Source organism: Loxodonta africana, chromosome 2 (assembly GCF_030014295.1).
Source record: "Loxodonta africana isolate mLoxAfr1 chromosome 2, mLoxAfr1.hap2, whole genome shotgun sequence".
In the NCBI taxonomy this organism is placed as follows: Eukaryota; Metazoa; Chordata; class Mammalia; order Proboscidea; family Elephantidae; genus Loxodonta; species Loxodonta africana.
The window spans coordinates 165207201-165225844 of NC_087343.1; the positions used below are offsets into that span (position 1 = coordinate 165207201).

General features: G+C 50.1%; 1 protein-coding gene across 18 annotated transcripts in view; it reads left to right on the forward strand.

The window, feature by feature from the left end:
• The window catches only part of NDST1 (N-deacetylase and N-sulfotransferase 1), a 173266-nt gene that overhangs the window by 72000 nt on the left and 82622 nt on the right, over positions 1 to 18644 (forward strand). For 17 of the 18 annotated variants that reach the window (XM_064278284.1, XM_064278250.1, XM_064278280.1 and 14 more), the window contains 9 exons: positions 1421 to 1915; positions 5328 to 5415; positions 6725 to 6879; positions 7538 to 7723; positions 9937 to 10065; positions 10736 to 10918; positions 12651 to 12747; positions 14032 to 14155; positions 16851 to 17025. In XM_064278284.1, coding sequence (XP_064134354.1) covers positions 1421 to 1915; positions 5328 to 5415; positions 6725 to 6879; positions 7538 to 7723; positions 9937 to 10065; positions 10736 to 10918; positions 12651 to 12747; positions 14032 to 14155; positions 16851 to 17025 — 1632 coding nt within the window. The remainder of the gene's footprint in view (positions 1 to 1420; positions 1916 to 5327; positions 5416 to 6724; positions 6880 to 7537; positions 7724 to 9936; positions 10066 to 10735; positions 10919 to 12650; positions 12748 to 14031; positions 14156 to 16850; positions 17026 to 18644) is intronic. The other variant, XM_064278323.1, reaches the window with a different exon arrangement.

Below are 18644 nucleotides of genomic sequence, written 5' to 3' on the forward strand. Positions count from 1 at the left end.
CCTTCTTTTTCATTCTTTTCAAAAACCCAGTTATTCGTCAGACACCTGTGTGCTCCCACTGGGTGTCAGGATCCAGAGGTACAAACGACATAGCTTCTGCCCTTGAGGTGGCACAGGCTGGTGGGAGAGAGACCCTGAACAGATAATGCAGCAGCCGAGAGAATTGCTGCAGCTGAGGCTTGGACGTGGTCCCAGGGAGGCCAGTGTGGAGAAGAGGGTATATGTGTTGGGTGTTACAGGATGAGCAGGAGTTCGCCAGGCCAGCAAGACAGAATGCAGCAGCACAAGGACAAGGATAAATTGAACTATATCCCGACACAGCTGCTGGGAGGATGAAGGGGTTTGACACTGAAGTCCATGGGGAGAACATGAAGGAGCAGGGACACTGAACCTAGGGTAGGGAAGAAGAGGGGACTGTGGCCACTGTCTGCAGGTCCCCCGGGAGCTGGGCAGTAGGAGGCCCTGGGAGGAGAAGAGAAGCAGAGAGCTCACCACCACAGGCAGTGACAGGGTTTGGCCTCAGTGGTTTTCAAGTACCTCAGGGGGTGCTAGGGGCTTATTGGGGGTCAGGAGGGCTGTGGAGGGGTGCCTTTGCTCCCTGCAGCAGACTCTTCCTCTTCGATCTCTTCTCAGTTTGTGTCCATGTGAGATTTCTCCTGAGGAAGGGGTCATGTGGCAAAGTCAGTTTGGAAGCCGCAGGCAGTAAGGCTGGTGGTTAGGTACAAGAGGTTCCAGGGCCAGACCTCCTGGCTATGCATTGATCCACTGAGGGCAGCACTCCTTGTACAGCCTCAGTTTCCTCACCTGTGAAGTGGGGTGACCAAGGAAGCTGCCTCCTGAGGCTGATGAGAGGACTAAATGAGCGATTGATAATACTGCGGGCTCTGTTCCCAGCACTTTGGCAGCATCAACGCTTATCATCCTCCCATCTCCCCTTGAGGTATTTACTCTTAGCTATATTTTACAGCAGAGGAAACTGAGGCACACAAAGGTTAAGTAACTCATCCAGGGCCAGATAGTCTGATGGCACAGTTTATGCTCACCACTGTTAGATTTTCTCCTAGTGATCTTGAGGAAGTTACCTAGCTTTTCTGTGCCTCAGTCTCCTCATGTATAAAATGGGGGTGAAAGCAGGGTCTCCATCATGGGGGCTTTGTGAGGATTAGCAGCGTTTCTGTGTACAGAGTTCATGGAACCTGGTGCCTGGCTTTAGGGAAGTGCATCGTACTTGTTAGTAGATTATTGTAAGGGGGTGGATCTGGGCTTGCATGGCGGGTTAGCACAGGCCAGGAATATGGTGAGCCCTCCAGGAGTGTTAGTGAATATTGTTGATGTTACTGTTATACACCTGAAACCCCATGGCTCCTTTGGGTTCTAGGTCTGACAGCACTGTTCCCCCCCACCCCCCACCCTGCTGCAGGCCAATGAGAACAGCCTGCTAAGTGCACAGCTCAAAGGCTTCCCACTCTTCCTGCACTCGAACCTGGGCCTGAAGGACTGTAGCATCAACCCCAAGTCCCCGCTGCTCTACGTAACGCGGCCTAGCGAGGTAGAGAAGGGTGTGCTGCCCGGCGAGGACTGGACCGTGTTCCAGTCGAACCACTCCACCTACGAGCCAGTGCTGCTGGCCAAGACACGCTCGTCAGAGTCCATCCCGCACCTGGGTGCCGACGCTGGCCTGCATGCCGCACTGCACGCCACTGTGGTCCAGGACCTGGGCCTCCACGACGGCATCCAGCGCGTGCTGTTTGGCAACAACCTCAACTTCTGGCTGCACAAGCTGGTCTTCGTCGACGCTGTGGCCTTCCTCACGGGCAAGCGCCTCTCCCTGCCTCTAGACCGCTACATCCTGGTGGACATCGATGACATCTTCGTGGGCAAGGAGGGCACACGCATGAAGGTGGAGGACGTGAAGGTATGGCCTGGGTGCCACACGGGTAAGGCAGGGCCTCCCAGATGTGACACCTTCAGGCACCCTGTTGTGACTTTTGCCCTATCAGCATCTCGTAGATGCTATTAGTTACCTAAGGTAATGGCCCCCTTCCCTAGGCTAGTCTTGTTTTTAATTGTTTTATTAGGAGCAAGTGTCATTTAAAATCATGTTGAAGTATTGAGTATAGCAAGATTTACAACTGAGACACGGAGAATGAGACCCGTCACCAAAATGTACCATTAACTCGCAAAATGCTTGTGTCAATGCCAGAGCTCTGACAAAACTCGTAAAACAAGAACTAGAGCTTGAAGTGTACATCAGTCATATTTCCAGCAATATATATACAGATGACGGTAGTGGTGGTTCAGTGGCAGAATTCTCACCTTTCTTGTGGGAGACCCCGGTTCGATTCCTGGCCAGTGTACCTTAGGCGTAACCACCACTCACATGTCAGTTCACTGGAGACTTGCATGTTGCCATGATGCTGAACAGGTTTCAGTGAAGCTTCCAGACTAAGACAGACCAGGAAGAAAGGCCTGGCGATCTACACCCAAAAATCAGCCTGTGAAAACTCCATGGAACACGATGGTCCAATCCTGTTGTGCATGGGGTCACCCTGAGTCCGGGGCCAACTTGACATAGATAGATAGTAGGATGCGTATGTTTAGTTCAAAAAGTGTTTACCAAACTGAACTGTGTGTAAAAACACTTTGCAAACCACAGTATTTTACACACATGTGACCAATCACTGTTAAAGAGAAATCTAAAAATTAAGATCATTAAGCAGTCTTTAAAATACAGTTTTCATCAACTCAATTATTAAAGTTATTTGCAAAGGAAACCACATCACGGGTGTAAGTGGAAAATCAGTATCAGCTGTCGTAAATAGAGGACAACCATAACAATAAATCCAGCGGAAACGGGACAGTGGGATTAAGTTACAGAGAGGTCATGCTGCCTGCTGACCGCCTGTCCTCACTCATATGAGATTAGCAAGTGTTAGAAACGTATTAGCACCAAACCAAGACTTCTATTTGATGTTAGTTGTTGCTGATGGGTGCAGTTGAGTCAATTCTGACTCACAGTGACCCCATGTCCAACAGAATGAAACACTGCCCGGTCCTGCACTATCCTGACCATCATTGCTGTGCTTCAGCCCATCATGGCACCCACTGTGTCATTCCGTCTCACTGAGGATTTGATGTTAATAGCAGGAGTTAAAAAAATGTTTATAAAAGGCGTACTTTTCTTCCTGAGTAATTCAGGGTTGTTGGTGTCCCTGGCCCACCTGGAATCCTCTCGCCCTCTGGTGGGGGTTTGCCTGGGGCCTGGAAGGAAGGCCCTGCTGTGGTTGGGCCCCTCCTTGGTCAGGAGTGTCCTCTGTACATGGAGCACGCTCTCGTCTCTTCCTTACACCCCCAGAGATGTTTCAGAGCGGGGGTTTTGGGGAGCAGGAGCTGTATGGGGAGCCAAGACCTGGCTTCCAGTCCCAATTTGACCCTAGTTGACTGGGGACTCTTGGGCAAGTCCTTTCCCATCTCAGAGGCTCAGCTGTAAAATGACAAGACGGTAGACGGGAGTTCGCAGGCTATTTCCTGGAGCCCCAGGGTTTCCCAGAGGTGCCTGGATGGCTGGGGATGGGGGTGAGGAGGGACGTGCAGCCAGACCAGGCTCAGAGCCTTCTTGGCTCCCCCACCTCGATCAGCAGGGTGGTGTTACTTTGATCTGTTTGGTACATGGTGTTGCCTCTTGAGATTTCATATGAAGAAAGGCCCTTCCTGTGAAACTTTTAAGATGATTCCTGTTGTGCCTTCCAGCTCTAAAACTTTATGCAATGCCACCGTCTATATTGAGGGGATTGCGGCTTTCTACTTAGCACCCCCTTCCAGTGGCCCAGTCTTGTTCTCTCCTGCTGCAACACAGGTCCTTGACTGCCAGTCTGGGGACGAGTCCTGATGAGGCTGCGGTCCAGGCTTGACCCTTGAGGACATTGGGCTGCCAGGTTCACTGTGTTCCCAGGAGCCCTGGGGTTGCCCTTCTTGGTTTCTCACTGTCCCTGTTTTTAAGGTGAGAGGAGTAATTGTAGTCTGGAGCCATTTCTGTAGACAAATATTAATAGACGCGCCCCCTTCCTGTGCTCAGCAGTACAGACTGCACAGAGCTGCACCAGCCCTGGGCTCATTTGCCTTGAACATCCTTGTGAGTCAGAAAGGGCAGCATTCTTTTCCCTTTAATCTCAAGCAACGCTACAACTGAGCCTTTCTTTTAGGGACATGAGTGTCACCTCATTAACTTGTACAGGACTGGCTGTACAGCATAGCTTAAATAATGCCAACAGCAGCTGCTGTTTCAGGGCTTGGGGAGTGCCAGGCTCTGTGCTCAGCCCTTCCCCTGCATTACCCCAGCTGATCCTCACAGTAGCCCTGGAGATGGGAATTGGTATCATCCCCATTTCACAGAGGAGGGCACTGAGGCTCAGAGAGGTGAAGTAAAGTGCCTGAGGCCACCCAGCTGAAGCATGCCCACCTGCCAGGCAGTGCACAGCCTCCGTAGGATGATGGTGGTGACAGGGCTGCCCCAGGAGGGCCAGGACTTTTAGTTTGCAAAGCCTTCAGAAATTAGGATCTTGAAGGTTTCTTAGCAGCCTTGTGAGTCATTCAGGAGAGGGATTTTTTTTTTTTTTCAATCCTAAACCCAGAGTATAACTGAGCATTTGTCTCAGAAGCGTCAACATCCCATCGTTGACTTGCAAAGCACTGGGTGTGCTGTGCATTGGGACCTTGCATGGCAGGGTACCCCGGGCATCTTGGGAAAAGTCATGGTCCTTGGATATCAGCCCTGCAAGGAGGAGAAACCCTTCACATCTGACAGACAGGCACAGAGCAGCACACAGTGGCAGTGAGCCCAGACACAGCAGCGGCTCCCATTTTTCGTTACTTAGCATACGTCAGGCAGTTTTCCACACAATCACTCTTTTAGTTCTCCCAAGAGCCCCATGAGGGAGATATTATTGTCCCCCTTTACAGTTGGGAAAACCGAGGCCTAGACAAGTGATGAAGCTTTCTTAAGGACGCATAGCAGTGACTGGCTGGATCTAGGGCTTTTCTTGCCAGAGTCTGGTGGAGGTGGCAGCTCAGGGCTGGGCTCATGGACATGAGACCTGTGCAGCCACTCAGGGCCTACACTCAGAAGAGCATACGGTTCCATGCTCTGCTGCCGCCATCTTGAAATTCTGAATACTTTTTTAACAAGGGGCTCTATATTTTCGTTTTGATCTGGGCCCTGCACACTCTGTAGCCGGTCGTGCAGCAGCAGGACCCTTCCTGGGCCCTCAGTGGGAGTTGCAGGATGCTCCTGGCCTGCCCTCACCATTTTCTCCCCTTTTCTCTGCCAGGCCCTGTTTGACACACAGAATGAACTCCGCGCACACATCCCAAACTTCACCTTCAACCTGGGCTACTCAGGGAAATTCTTCCATACAGGTAAGTGAGCCTGGCCCTGCCGCCACAAGCAACTTCCAGGGGCTTATCGACATCCAGACCCTCAGAGCACTGTGCCACAAAGGGCAGCAGTGGGTTTACAGACCCACCCAAAACCCAGTGCCGTCGATTCAATCCCGACTCACATTAGGAGCGAATTTGACTCCTCTGGCCTCCCCAGTGGCGTAGTTGTTAAGTGCTGTGGCTGTTAACCAAAGTGTCGGCAGTTTGAATCTGCCAGGTGCTCCTTGAAAACTCTATGGGGCAGTTCTACTCTGTCCTGTAGGGTCGCTATGAGTCGGACTCGACTCAGCAGCATTGGGTTTGGTTTTTGGTTTTGGCCTCCCCAGAGCCAACAGCCCACAAGAGCAGTCAGCCCAGGCAGTGGCCATTTCAAGGTAACAGCAACATGGGTTTCCACTCGTCCTTCCCTGAGGCTTTCGGGTTGTGCTGTCCTGGTTGGGGCATCTTCTCCCTCCTGACTCCCATGCAACCCCTTACCTTTTAAAATTATTTGTGATGTTTCTGCTTATACATAAATTTGTTTGAATTTTAAGAACAGTATAGAAATACACAGTATAGAAAGTAAAAATGTTGTGTAACTGTACTTACCCAAGATGACTACTGTCACTGTAAGGTTGTAAGAGTCAAGGTTGTGGGCTGTGGGTTGAATGGTTCATGCCTTCCTTCTACTTTTGGACTCTCCCAGGTTCCTCATACCCTGCCCTCAGGGATTGGGCAAGAGGGAGCAACCCTCAGCAGGTCATCTTCAGTGGCCGTTCCCTCTAGCTGACTTCTACTCAGGGCACAGTGAAGATATCCTTTCTTGAATTCTAGGCAAAACTCTATTAGTTAATAATTCTGGGGGAAATCTGGGCAATATAGCTCCAGAGCCAAATAGGAGACAATACGTATTATATTATCAACTCTTAATGTATCGGAGGTGATTGTAATAATGTACATTAGACAGAGGAGTAAATATCCTATCATATATAAAGAGTTTCTACAAATCAATAAGTAAAAGACAAATGACCTAATGGAAAAATAGGAAGAGGATAAGAACAGGCAGGTGAAAGCTGGAAGGAACCTTTGAGGCAATTGACTACAAACCCTACATTGCGCAGATGAGGCACAAGGGCCCAGAGAGGAGAAGGACTTGGTCAAGGGCACATTCTGGACTGGAACCTAGGGCTCCGGACTGGGGCTCTGGCCGCTCCTGTGCTATAGCCCAGATGACGCGTCTGGGGCTGGGCCCAGGCTGGGGGGCCTCATGGCCGGGTGGGCCGGCTCAGCTGCCTCTGCTGGGCTGCAGGTACTGACGCCGAGGACGCTGGGGATGACCTGCTGCTGTCGTACGTGAAGGAGTTCTGGTGGTTTCCGCACATGTGGAGCCACATGCAGCCCCATCTCTTCCACAACCAGTCCGTGCTGGCCGAGCAGATGGCCCTGAACAAGAAGTTCGCTGTCGTGAGTAAGATTCCCTACAGGGCAGAGCCGGGGGCTGGGGGCTGCCCGGGTCCAGACTGCTGCTCTCTGGCTGCTTTTGCAGCGGGTCTGACAGCTTTTGGTTAACATCCCTGTGCTAGGGCTAGGGCTAGCTTCCCTTATAGACACTGTCTCGTTGAAGCCTCACAGAGACCCCCAAGGGGCAGGTATTGATAGCCCCATTTTATAGACGAGAAACTGAGGCTCAAGGAGGTCACACCAGCTAAGGAGAAGCCAGCCAGGACTTAAACCCAAACTTGGCTGTTCCCTGAGCCCAAGCTCTTACCTTTAGGCTAGGGTGGGTATCTTCTGGAAGCTGAGGAGGTACTTAGGAGGGAATAAGGCCAACTAGAGCCAAGAGAAGGCAGGAAAAGCCCCGTCTTTGTCCTTCACCACTAGGTGCTTGAGTCCTCTGTGCTGGAGGAGGGTGGGCATGAACACTGGACTGAGAGTCAGGAGACATGGGCACTAGCCCTGCTCTGACAGTCACTCTGGACTCTGGGCACCTCCCTTCTCCATCTGGCCCAGCTGCCCTGATGTTCTAGCTTCTGGTTTCTCTCTCCCGTTCTCCAAAGGAGAAACTAAAGCCCAGAGGGGAAGGAGCCCCATGCTCACCCTGCCCTGACCCTTCTCTCCACAGGAGCACGGCATTCCCACAGACATGGGGTATGCCGTGGCACCCCACCACTCGGGTGTGTACCCTGTGCATGTGCAACTGTATGAGGCCTGGAAGCAGGTGTGGAGCATCCGCGTGACCAGCACAGAGGAGTACCCTCACCTGAAGCCAGCCCGCTATCGCCGCGGCTTCATCCACAACGGCATCATGGTAAGTGGGCCCTGGCAGCCGGGAGGCGGGGAGACACGGGCCCGCCTGGCCTGGCCTGTATGCACACACTGTCATGGGCAGCCTGCCCTGAGGCTCTCACTCCGAGGAAGGTGGGCTGCCAGTCTGGCCCATTTCACGAGCTCCTGTTAGCTTTTGTGATGAACAGGGATCAGGAGTTAGCATTCTTTAAAGCTGGCCCAGACAGCTCCAGTGAGGACCTGGGACAGGCCTCTGTGTCATGCACTGGTTTGCTCATTCAGTAATTTTCCCTGAACTTCTGTATGTCTGTCCCTGTTCTAAGCACTGGGAACACAGACATGAACAAAATGACAAAAATCCTGTGCTCATAGACCTAACATTCCAGGGGCAGGAGACAGACATTGTGCTTGTAAATATGTGAGGTATGTAACGGTCAGATGGTGGTAAGTGCCATGGAGACAAATCAAGCTGGGAGGGGAGGTAGAGAGTGCTGTGGGAAGAGGAGAAACTATTTTAAATGAGGTAGTTAGGGAAGGCCTTCCTGGGAATGAGCCATGCTGCTATTTGAGGGAAGAGCATTCAAGGCAGAGAGGACAACAAGTGCAAAGGTCCTGAGGCAGGGCTGTGCTGGGTGTGATTGAGGACCAACTAGGCCAGTGTGGCTGGAGGGGGAGCCTGGTAAGAGATGAGGTCAGAGGGGTGATGGGTGGATCACTCAGGGCCACGTGGGGCCATTGGATGGGCATTAGCTTTTAGTCTGAGATGGGAAGGTATTGAGTGTTCCGATCTGACTAATATTTTAAAAGGATTTCCATCACTCTGCCTGCTGTATGGAACAGAGACTGTAGGAGGCACAGGTGGAAGCAGGGAACCTGGCAGGTGGCCACCACAGTCATCCAGAGGAGAGATGGTGGTAGCCTGGATCAGGATGTGATGTTGGGATGTGAGGATAGTCTATCTTGTCTTGAAGGTAGAGGGTCTTAGTTATCTAGTACTGCTATAACAGAAATACCACAGTGGCTTTAACAAACAGAAGTTTTTTTCTCCCATGGTTTAGGAGGCCAGAAGTCCAAATTCAGGGCACCAGCTTGAGGGGAAGTCTTACTATCTCTGTTGGCTTTAGGGGAAGGCCCTCGCCATCAGTCTTCCCCAGAATCTAGGAGTTTGTCAGCACAGGGATCCTGGGTCCAATGGACATACTTTGCTCCCGGCTCTTCTTTCTTGGTGGTTAAAAAAAAAAACCTGTTGCTGTTAAGTTGATTTCGACTTGTAGTGACCCTGTGGACAGAGTAGAGCTTTCCTGTAGGGTTTCGAAGGAGTAGCTGGTGGATTCGAACTGCTGATCTTGTTGTTAGGAGCCAAGCTCTTAACCACTGTTCCAGTGGTAGGAGTTCCCTGTCTCTTTGGTCACTTTTCTCTCCTTTATGTCTTGTAAGATAAATGGTGATGCAGGCCACACCCTAGGGAATTTCAGGAATGTGACCTGCATAAGGGTGTTGCATCCCACCCTAATCCTCTTTAACATAACCTAATCTTGCCTCATTAACCACAGGGAGAGATTAGGATTTACAACGCATAGGACAATTACATAGGATCACAAAATGGAGGACAACCACACAGTACTGGGAATCATGGCCTAGCCAAGTTGATGCATATTTCTGGGGGACACTATTCAATCCATGACATAGAGCCAACAGTTGGATGTAGGGTATGCGAGAAAGAGAGGAGTCAAGGATGGCTCCAAGGTTTTTGGCCTGAGCCACCAGAAGGATGCGTTGTCATTAGCCCAGATGGGGCAGCTGTGGAAGTGCAGGGTTTGTTCATATATTTATTCATCCATTCACCAACTGACTGTGAACCTGTTCGGTACCAGGAACTCCTATAAAACTCCTTGCTGGGCAAATGGTCTGAGCTCTCAGAAACATTCTCACTTCCCTGTCTCCGTTATTTGGGTCTGTTCTTCTTGTTCAGAGGATAGCAGTGAAGTATGTAAAATGGCAAGGGCCTGTGGGCTCACAGAAGTGGGTGGTTCGGAGGCTTCAGAGGGTCTTTGGGGGAGAGGACCCCCAAGGGTGGGGGCTGTGAGAGGAGATGAGAACAGGCCACATCCTTGCTCTTTGCGGTCACACGGGAGGCTGGCTTTCTGAGGAGACAGCCTTTTCCTGAGGAAGGGTGCTCCCACTGCTGTCTGGCCTTACAGATGCCACAGCTCCTCTCCCCGACCCCATCCCCAGGTCCTCCCACGGCAGACCTGCGGCCTCTTCACACACACCATCTTCTACAACGAGTACCCTGGCGGCTCCAGCGAGCTGGACAAGATCATCAACGGGGGCGAGCTCTTCCTCACCGTGCTCCTCAATCCTGTGAGTGCTCCACAACCCGGGGCTGGTGTGAGGTGGGGGTGCCGGACCGGTGTCTGCAGCTCAGGCAGGCTGGCCTGCACTTGGGGACAAGGTGGATGTGGGAGTGCGGGGCTGGGCCCTGGGGACACTCTCCATCCCTGGCTCTGTCTGTCCTCTGCAGAGTGGCCTTGGTTGAGGCACCTGAGCTCTCTTTTCTTTCATAATCTTACACTTGAATATAATAGCATTAACATTTTTGTTCAGGTTCTCTTTTCAGTATTTGCTCATAAGCGTGCATATGTATTACTATTCACCTGAGCTTTTTGAGTCTCTCTTTCCTTCTCGTAAAATAAAAACAGCTATCCATGCTTAAATAATATTAAATAACTACCAGGTGTGTGTTGTTACTCGGCTTTATGGGTAACTGAGTACTCCTTATCTTCCATGCATCCCACCCTCCAAAAAAAAAACGAAAACACAGGTAACTCCCGCTTTGGGTCAGCTTCCCATTTCTGGGTTGTGATAGTTGGTGGATTCACGCCTGGCTGTGCCGTAGTTTGGTGACAGCCCCAGCATACCTTGACCTGATCATTGGTGGCCCTGCACCTGAGGCAGTGCCAGAAGGCTCAGACGTGAGGGCAAGGGTGGCTCCAGATGCTGACTGGCCTCCCTCCTCCCTCCGCGGGAACAGATCAGCATCTTCATGACGCACCTGTCCAACTATGGGAATGACCGCCTGGGTCTATACACCTTTAAGCACCTGGTGCGTTTCCTGCACTCCTGGACCAACCTCCGGCTACAGACTCTGCCCCCGGTGCAGCTGGCCCAGAAGTACTTCCAGATCTTCTCTGAAGAGAAGGACCCCCTCTGGCAGGTCGGTGGAGGGATGGCAGGGCAGGGTGGCCTGGGTGCCTTGGTAGAGGGATGGAATACCCACCTGCTCACAGGCACATGTTCCAGAAATGGGCTCAAGGGCCTGGGCCCTTCACACCTCACAGTCACACTGGAATGTAACTCAGGTGTGTACTTGCTCACTGGAGTGAGTACATTCACTTGCTCCCGTGCACACGTATGCACGCGTGTCCATGTGCACACCTCCCCACACAGTCCTGTGTACATGCACACTCATCTGCAGCTTCCTAAAGACAGAGTTCAGCCTCTTTACACTACTGCTACCAATAGATTTAATATCAGTAGGATTTTTAAATTTTTTAAAAGCTTGCAGCACGGTAAAAACAGAAGTTTAAGTAAACCGGCCATGATACTGATTTTTATGTATTATCACGTGTTTTATACCTACACCATCTTCTACACGTAAATCCTGCATCAGAATCCTACCCTCTCGGCCGTGTTTTCGGATTTGAAAATAATGTTTTACTCCAAGAACCTATTATGTTCTCTACTGAGGAATACAATATAAAACTTGCATTGACATTTTTATTACTGTCTTTATATGAATCCATAGGTATCTGGATGTTAAAGTATGTACGGTCTTGGCTAAGATATTCTTTTTCAAATCAGAGTTGTATAAAAATCTCATTATCTTGCCTGAAATTGGTTGACTGTTCTTCCTAGGATTCAAGTATTAGGGTATTTAAAAAAGGAAAAGAACACATGAATTTTTGATACTTAGGCTTCAAATCAAAGAGGACCGAGGTCCCCTTATCACAGTCCATAGATTAACTTACTGCTGTTTGCCTAGCAGTGCAAATATGAGCGAATATGATGATTAGTCTCATCTATAAGATCCAGATACTCTAATTATGTTAAGGTAGTGAATAAAGATCTATAATCTTTTTATTAATACCTTGAGTATATTCAGTGGATTGAATGCGACTTCATGGCTGTACTTTGATTGTATTAAAATATTTCTGAATTCCGGGGGGAAAAAGGTGTTCAAAAACTGTCAGAGCGTGGTGTAGATGATGAGAAGATGACTGCCCTGCCTTGGTTAGACTCTTGGATAATCCCTGATGCCCCTTCTGTCTCCAGCAGGCTCTGAGCCATGGGAAAGGGAATGATGCGAAGATTTTGGGGGGATAGTTCTTGAGGAAGCCTGCCCGTGGAAGCAGAAGCAGCAGTCATAGTTCAGACCAGGTGTCCGCAAACCATGGTTCCTGGGCCAAATCCTGACTCTCATCTGTTTTTGTAAACAAAGTTTTATTGGAACATAGCCATGCTTATTCTTTTATATATTATCTGTGGCTGTTTTTATGCTACAACAGAAGAGTTGAGGAGTTGCAACAGAGACCGGATGATACGCAAAGCCTAAGCTATTAACATATTTACTAAACTTTACAGAAAAAGTTTGCTGACCCTTGGCTCAGACATAGCTCGTCCAGCTAAATTCAGCAAGTGTTCATGAGTTCCTATTATGTGCCAAGCATGGAGCTGCGCGTTTTGCTAGGGTCTGTGGGGTTGCATGAGACGTGCCAGAAATGGTCCCTGCCTGCAAGGAGCTTAGCGTCCTGAGGTGGGGATGTGACAAGGACACATGTAACTATTATCCTTGTCAGGCAGGGCTGTAAAAGCCACATATCCACGTGCGCTGGAATCCATTCATTGGTTTTTGGACCCCCGTCATGCCTCTTTGACCATTGCTTTAGGACCCCTGTGAGGACAAGCGCCACAAAGACATCTGGTCGAAGGAGAAGACGTGTGACCGCTTCCCGAAGCTCCTCATCATTGGCCCCCAGAAAACAGGCAGGTCTCTCCACTCTTGACCTAGCCTCTCGCACTTCCTGCTGTCTCAGCCACAAAATTCTGGGAACTGTCTTGCCCTGTTTTCTCTGGTCCCCGCTAACCTCCCTCTTCCCCAGGAAGTAGGAGTGAAGTTGGCGTAAACATGAATTGCTTGTCTGTATGTAGGTGGGAAGAGGGTAGAAGCTGGGATAGGGGTGGATACAGAATTCTCCTGTCTGTCCTGAGTCACAGATTCAGGGACCTTTCCGTATATCCTCCTGGGAGTCTCTGAGTTTAAGCAGAGAAGCCCAGATCTGCTGCTCTGCAAGTCCGAGCAGCGCCAGACAAAACTAGTTCAGTGCCAAGGGAACTGTGATCAATTAGTCAGATCTGTCAGAGGTGCAGAAAGAAGTGATGACATGATTGCTGAATATTTGCCATCTACACACCCTATAAGTCATGAATGGGTACTCCTGTTTTACAGACAAGGAAATAAAATTTTGGAGAAGTTAAGTGGCTTCCTCAAACACATTCAGTTAGGAAATGGCAGCTTCGGGTCTTGAACCCTGGTATTTGTGACCCCAAAGTTTATACTTTTAATCTTGAAATTCTACAGCCTCTTCCTCTTCTGGGATCTTCCAGATTTGTGGTTTATATAGCAGATAAACCATGGACTCACACCACGGGGAATGAATGAACTCCCCAGGACTGTGATGGAGGAGGGAGCTCAAGTGTGGGGAGGGCACCCAGAGGAGGAGATATCTGAGCTAGATTTCTTGGCCCTTCAAGAATTTCATGTCAACAGAACTGGAGGGTCTGGAGCTCTCCATTCTCCAACCTTCTTCTAAGTGCCAGAGAGGGCAGAGGCTGGAAAGAACCAATGCAAACCATCTAGTCCTGGGATTGTGAGGAGACAGTAATCAATTGGATGTGGCTGTGGAGTGGAGTGGTGAGGATCTGAGGCTGAGTCCTTCTTTAGTGATGAACAGTGCTGTGATGGATTAGTGATATCTACAGAGGTCAGCAGTTCGAATCTGCTGTGTAGTGGACAGAGGGTACAGGAGTTGGGGTGTCCACATGCGTGCCATATATTTCTCATCCTGGGTTTAATAGAATTCCTTTATTGTACAGGTGAGGACACTAGGGCCCAGAGAGGAAGGGACTTACCCAGGGTCTCCCAGGGAGTAATGGAGGGCTAGGACCAGAACCCAGGTTTTCAGACTCCCTATTCTGTGTGTTGCCTCCTCTCTCCCTTTTCTTCTTGGAGGCTGGGCCCTGGGTCTCAGCTGTGTCCCCCTCCCACAGGCACAACAGCTCTCTACCTGTTCCTGGGCATGCACCCGGACCTGAGCAGCAACTACCCCAGCTCTGAGACCTTTGAGGAGATCCAGTTTTTTAACGGCCACAACTATCACAAAGGCATCGACTGGTGAGTGGGTCTTTCTGTCCACAGCAGGATGGGAAGGCCACCACGGGCCTCCCCAGGAGGCGGTCTACAGTGGCCACAGCAGGAAGCAGCTGGCTCTTGTTCACGCGCAGCTGGAGTTCCTGTAAACAGGGATGAAGCACAGTAACCCTTGGGTCACAATGTTGGAGCCTTGTCCTGGACAGAACGCTCAATGAGGAAGCCCTTTGCCCCTTTGCATTATCACCTGAAGTCAGACCACTGGGAGTTGGAGTCCAGCCCCCCACTTTGCTTGAACAGGAACACCCTGAGTCCCAGAGGAGAGGGACTCATCCAAGGGCCTGAGAACTGGGTACAGCAGGGGCTAAAATCTGAATGTCCTGACCGAGAGCTGGCCCTTACCACCGTGTTAGGCTGACCATGGGGCAGGAGGTGTTCTTGTGGGCTGGCTGCCTGGCCTTCAGGGACTTGCCCTGGGAGGTGGTTAAAATTACAGCTTCCTACTGGACCATGTCAACAGAGGTCACCTTAGGGTGGGTGTGGGGGACCAGCTCGGGGATTGTTTTACTGTCTAATTTTCCAGTTGGTATCTTTCTTTACTATATGACTTTTCTCATCTTATACATATATTGCTATTTTTATTTTTATGTCAGTGAGCTAGCTTGGTGGAGAGATTATGGGCCATGTCCTATTTGTTTTTTGATATTTCTCTGGGTATATTTTTCTTTTTTTTTTGCCTGTCTGTCTTTCTGTTGGAAACCCCGGTGGCGTAGTGGTTAAGTGCTACGGCTGCTAACCAAAAGGTCGGCAGTTCAAATCCACCAGGTGCTTCTTGGAAACCCTATGGGGCAGTTCTACTCTGTCCTATAGGGCCGCTATGACTTGGAATCGACTCAATGGCAGCGGGTTTGGTTTTTGGGTTTAGGTCTTTCTATTGTCTGTATTTTATCTAATCTAGCTATCATCTATTTCTCTAACATACCCACAGTCTGTTGTCTAAAACCTGTTGTGTCTAGATGTGTTATTGGAAGTCAGAATTTTTTGGATTTTAGAAAGGTAATATGGTGTGATACTGTATATTTAGCAACACCTCCAGCAGGGCCTAGGGCAGCACTCCTTTAGCAAATACAGTAACATGTAGTAAAATATATTAATAGTTACACTGTTGTTATTGTTGGGTGCCGAGTTGGTTCTGACTCATAGCAACCCTATGTACAACAGAAGGAAACACCGCCTGGTCCTGTGCCATGCTCACAGTCGTTGCTATCTATGTTTGAGCCCATTGTTGCAGTCACTGTGTCAGTCCATCTGTTGAGGGTCTTCTTTTTTGATGACCCCCCTACTTTACCAAACATGACGTTGTTCTCCAGGTACTGGTCCCTCCTGAGAACATGTTCAAAGTATGTCAGACAAAGTCTCACCATCCTCACTTCTAAGGAACACTCTGGCTGTACTTCGTCCAAGACAGATTTGTTCGTTCTTCTGGCAGTCTGTGGTATATTCAGTATTCTTTGCCAACACCACAATTCAAAGGTGTCAATTCTTTGGTCTTCCTTATTCATTGTCCTGCTTTCCCATGCATATGAGGTGATGAAAATTTCATGGCTTGGATTAGGCACACCTTAGTCCTCAAGGTGACATCTTTGCGTTTTAACACTTTGAAGAGATCTTTTTGCAGCAGATTTGCCCATAATTTGGTCCAGTTTTGCTGCCAGCCGACTTTAGCTACAAACTTAGGGAAAAAAAATTATCTGTTTTTAGAACTTTCTTGATTTAGGTATTATAGACATACAGATGCTATTTTATTAAAAAAAAAAAAATTCAGAAAGATGAAAGAGATATAGATTGCTAGGCCCTATTCCTGAGGTTTCGATTTAGTAGGTGGCTCTAGGCAGGGTGCAGGAATCCAGCCAGCCCCCAGGGTGGAGTAGGGATTCTATAGACCCCTCAGCTAGGGTGGGCTTTGGTTCTCATGAACCTCTGAAGTTACGCCTCTAATTTTTCATAAGTGTCCCTGGGAGAGTCTGGAGTGTTCATTTAGTTTACAGAGGGATCCTCAACCCACAGGTGGTCCCAAAGGACTGGTGTGGACAGTCACCCTGGGTGGGATGAGGGATGTTTGTCTGAAAGACTGCCAGGCCCACCCACAGCAGGCTCCAGAAGGGGGACTGGGTGGCAGGAGGTGACCCCAGCCCTTCCTTGGTCTTCTGGTTTACAGTGACAGCCCAGAAAGTGCTGCCCAGCTCAGGGTGGAGACCCTGCCCTCTGGAAGCAGAAGAGGGCGGTACCTACCCTAGGTGCTGGCCCGCTCTCCATCAGAGGTGGAGGCTTTCTGAGTCCCAGCTCGCCCCCTAGAGAAAGAGAGAGTTAGGGCCCTATAACGGGTGCATTGGACTTGGCAGGGGATGGGGTGGGTGGGATGCCAGCATTTAGGATTGAATGACAACTCCTTCCCATGCCCAGAGACCACATCATACCCATATGTCTTAAGATTCTTCTGACCCTAAGGTCTCCCCTGAAAAGGAATGAATTCGGAAAAGGGAGGCTGCCGAATGGCCGTTGCTGTCAAGGAATCCCGACTGGTCCTTGTTTGGATGGGAGCGATGTTTCCCACTTGTTTCTGAGGAAGTTCTACCCCCATCCCAGCCTCTCACGCTGCATTCCTCAGGCCCCTCCTTATGAGTCGTGCTTGTGAACCCCCTCCCTGGGCTTCCCACAGGTACATGGAGTTCTTCCCCATCCCCTCCAACACCACCTCCGACTTCTACTTTGAGAAAAGCGCCAACTACTTTGATTCAGAAGTGGCGCCCCGCCGGGCAGCTGCCCTGTTGCCCAAGGCCAAGGTCCTGACCATCCTCATCAACCCTGCAGACCGGGCCTATTCCTGGTACCAGGTAAGCCGGGGCTGGGATGGAGTCCCTGCGTAGTGGCTGGGAGGCTGTCTACCACTCAGTTACCTATTCATTCATTCACCCCAGTATTTATTAAGCATCCAGTATGTACCAGCTCTGAGCTAGGTACCTGGTAGTAAGGAAGAATAAGAGCCTGCCCGCCTGGGAGGAGACTGGCAGAAATCCATGTGGAACCCCAGCCCACAGTTAACTACCTACTTTGCCAGTTTCACCCGGGCTCCTGCCTCTGACTCCAGCGAGAGGTGGAGGCTGGTTCCATCTTGATGAAGCCTGGATTTGGCAAACAGTGGTCTGGGCTCGTATACCCCATAGCCTCCAGGGTAGGGGTGGCAGTGGGAATTCAGAGATGGACAAGACCAGGATGCAAACACCTGATCAGGGAGAAAGTTAAAGCGCACCCTGTGATACGGGTTAGAGAGGTCGCCAGTCCTAGGTCTTACTGGAGGTATACAAGGACCAGAACTTCCATTTCTGTGACCTGACTTAGTCCTGACTTTCAGGACCATTCCACTGGGTTTACAGTGAAGCTTAAGCTCAGACCTTTGAGGGGGGTTCATCCCCTGCAGTCAGTCTTCCTGGGATTATGCCACAATGCCAGGGTGTTGGGTGTTACCTGGGCCTTAGCCCCTCGTAACTTGGGAGGAGTCCACCAGCCTGGATAGGAAGGCCTCTCAGGCCTGGCCACTTTCAGTAGCTCCCTGCCACGCTTGAGCCTGTTCACATGGATGCTTCACTAGACCGTTCTCTCTCGGGGGCCTTGCTGTGTCCCTGCAGTGTTGGCAGGTGGTAGGGTCCAGACCCTCCTTGCTCCCGGGTCCCACAGACCTCTCTTCCCCACCTCCCCTCCTGAGCCTGGTGGGGAAGCCACCCTCTTCCTCTGGTTTCTCTAGGCTTTTTTTTTTGTGTGTGTGCTTTAAGTAAAAGTTTACAAATCAAGTCAGTCTCTCACACAAAAACTTATATACACCTTGCTGTTGTTGTTCGGTGCTGTCGAGTGGGTTCCGACTCAAAGCGACCCTGTGCACAACAGAACGAAACACTGCCCGGTCCTGCGCCATCCTTACAATCGTTGTTATGCTTCAGCTCACTGTTGCAGCCACTGTGTCAATCCACCTCGTTGAGGGTCTTCCTCTTTTCTGCTGACCCTGTACTCTGTCAAGCATGATGTGCTTCTCCAGGGACTGATCCCTCCTGACAACATGTCCAAAGTATGTAAGACGCAGTCTCTCCAACCTTGCCTCTAAGGAGCGTTCTGGCCGCACTTCTTCCAAGACAGATTTGTTCATTCTTTTGGCAGTCCATGGTATATTCAGTATTCTTCACCAGCACCACAATTCAAAGGTGTCAACTCTTCGGCCTTCCTTATTCATTGTCCAGCTTTCACATGCATATGATGTGATTGAAAATACCATGGCTTGGGTCAGGCGCACCTTAGTCTTCAGGGTGACATCTTTGCTCTTCAACACTTTAAAGAGATCCTTTGCAGCAGATTTTCCCAATGCAACGCGTCTTTTGATTTTTTGACTGCTGCTTCCCTGGCTGTTGATTGTGGATCCAAGCAAAATGAAATCCTTGACAACTTCATCTTTTCTCTGTTTATC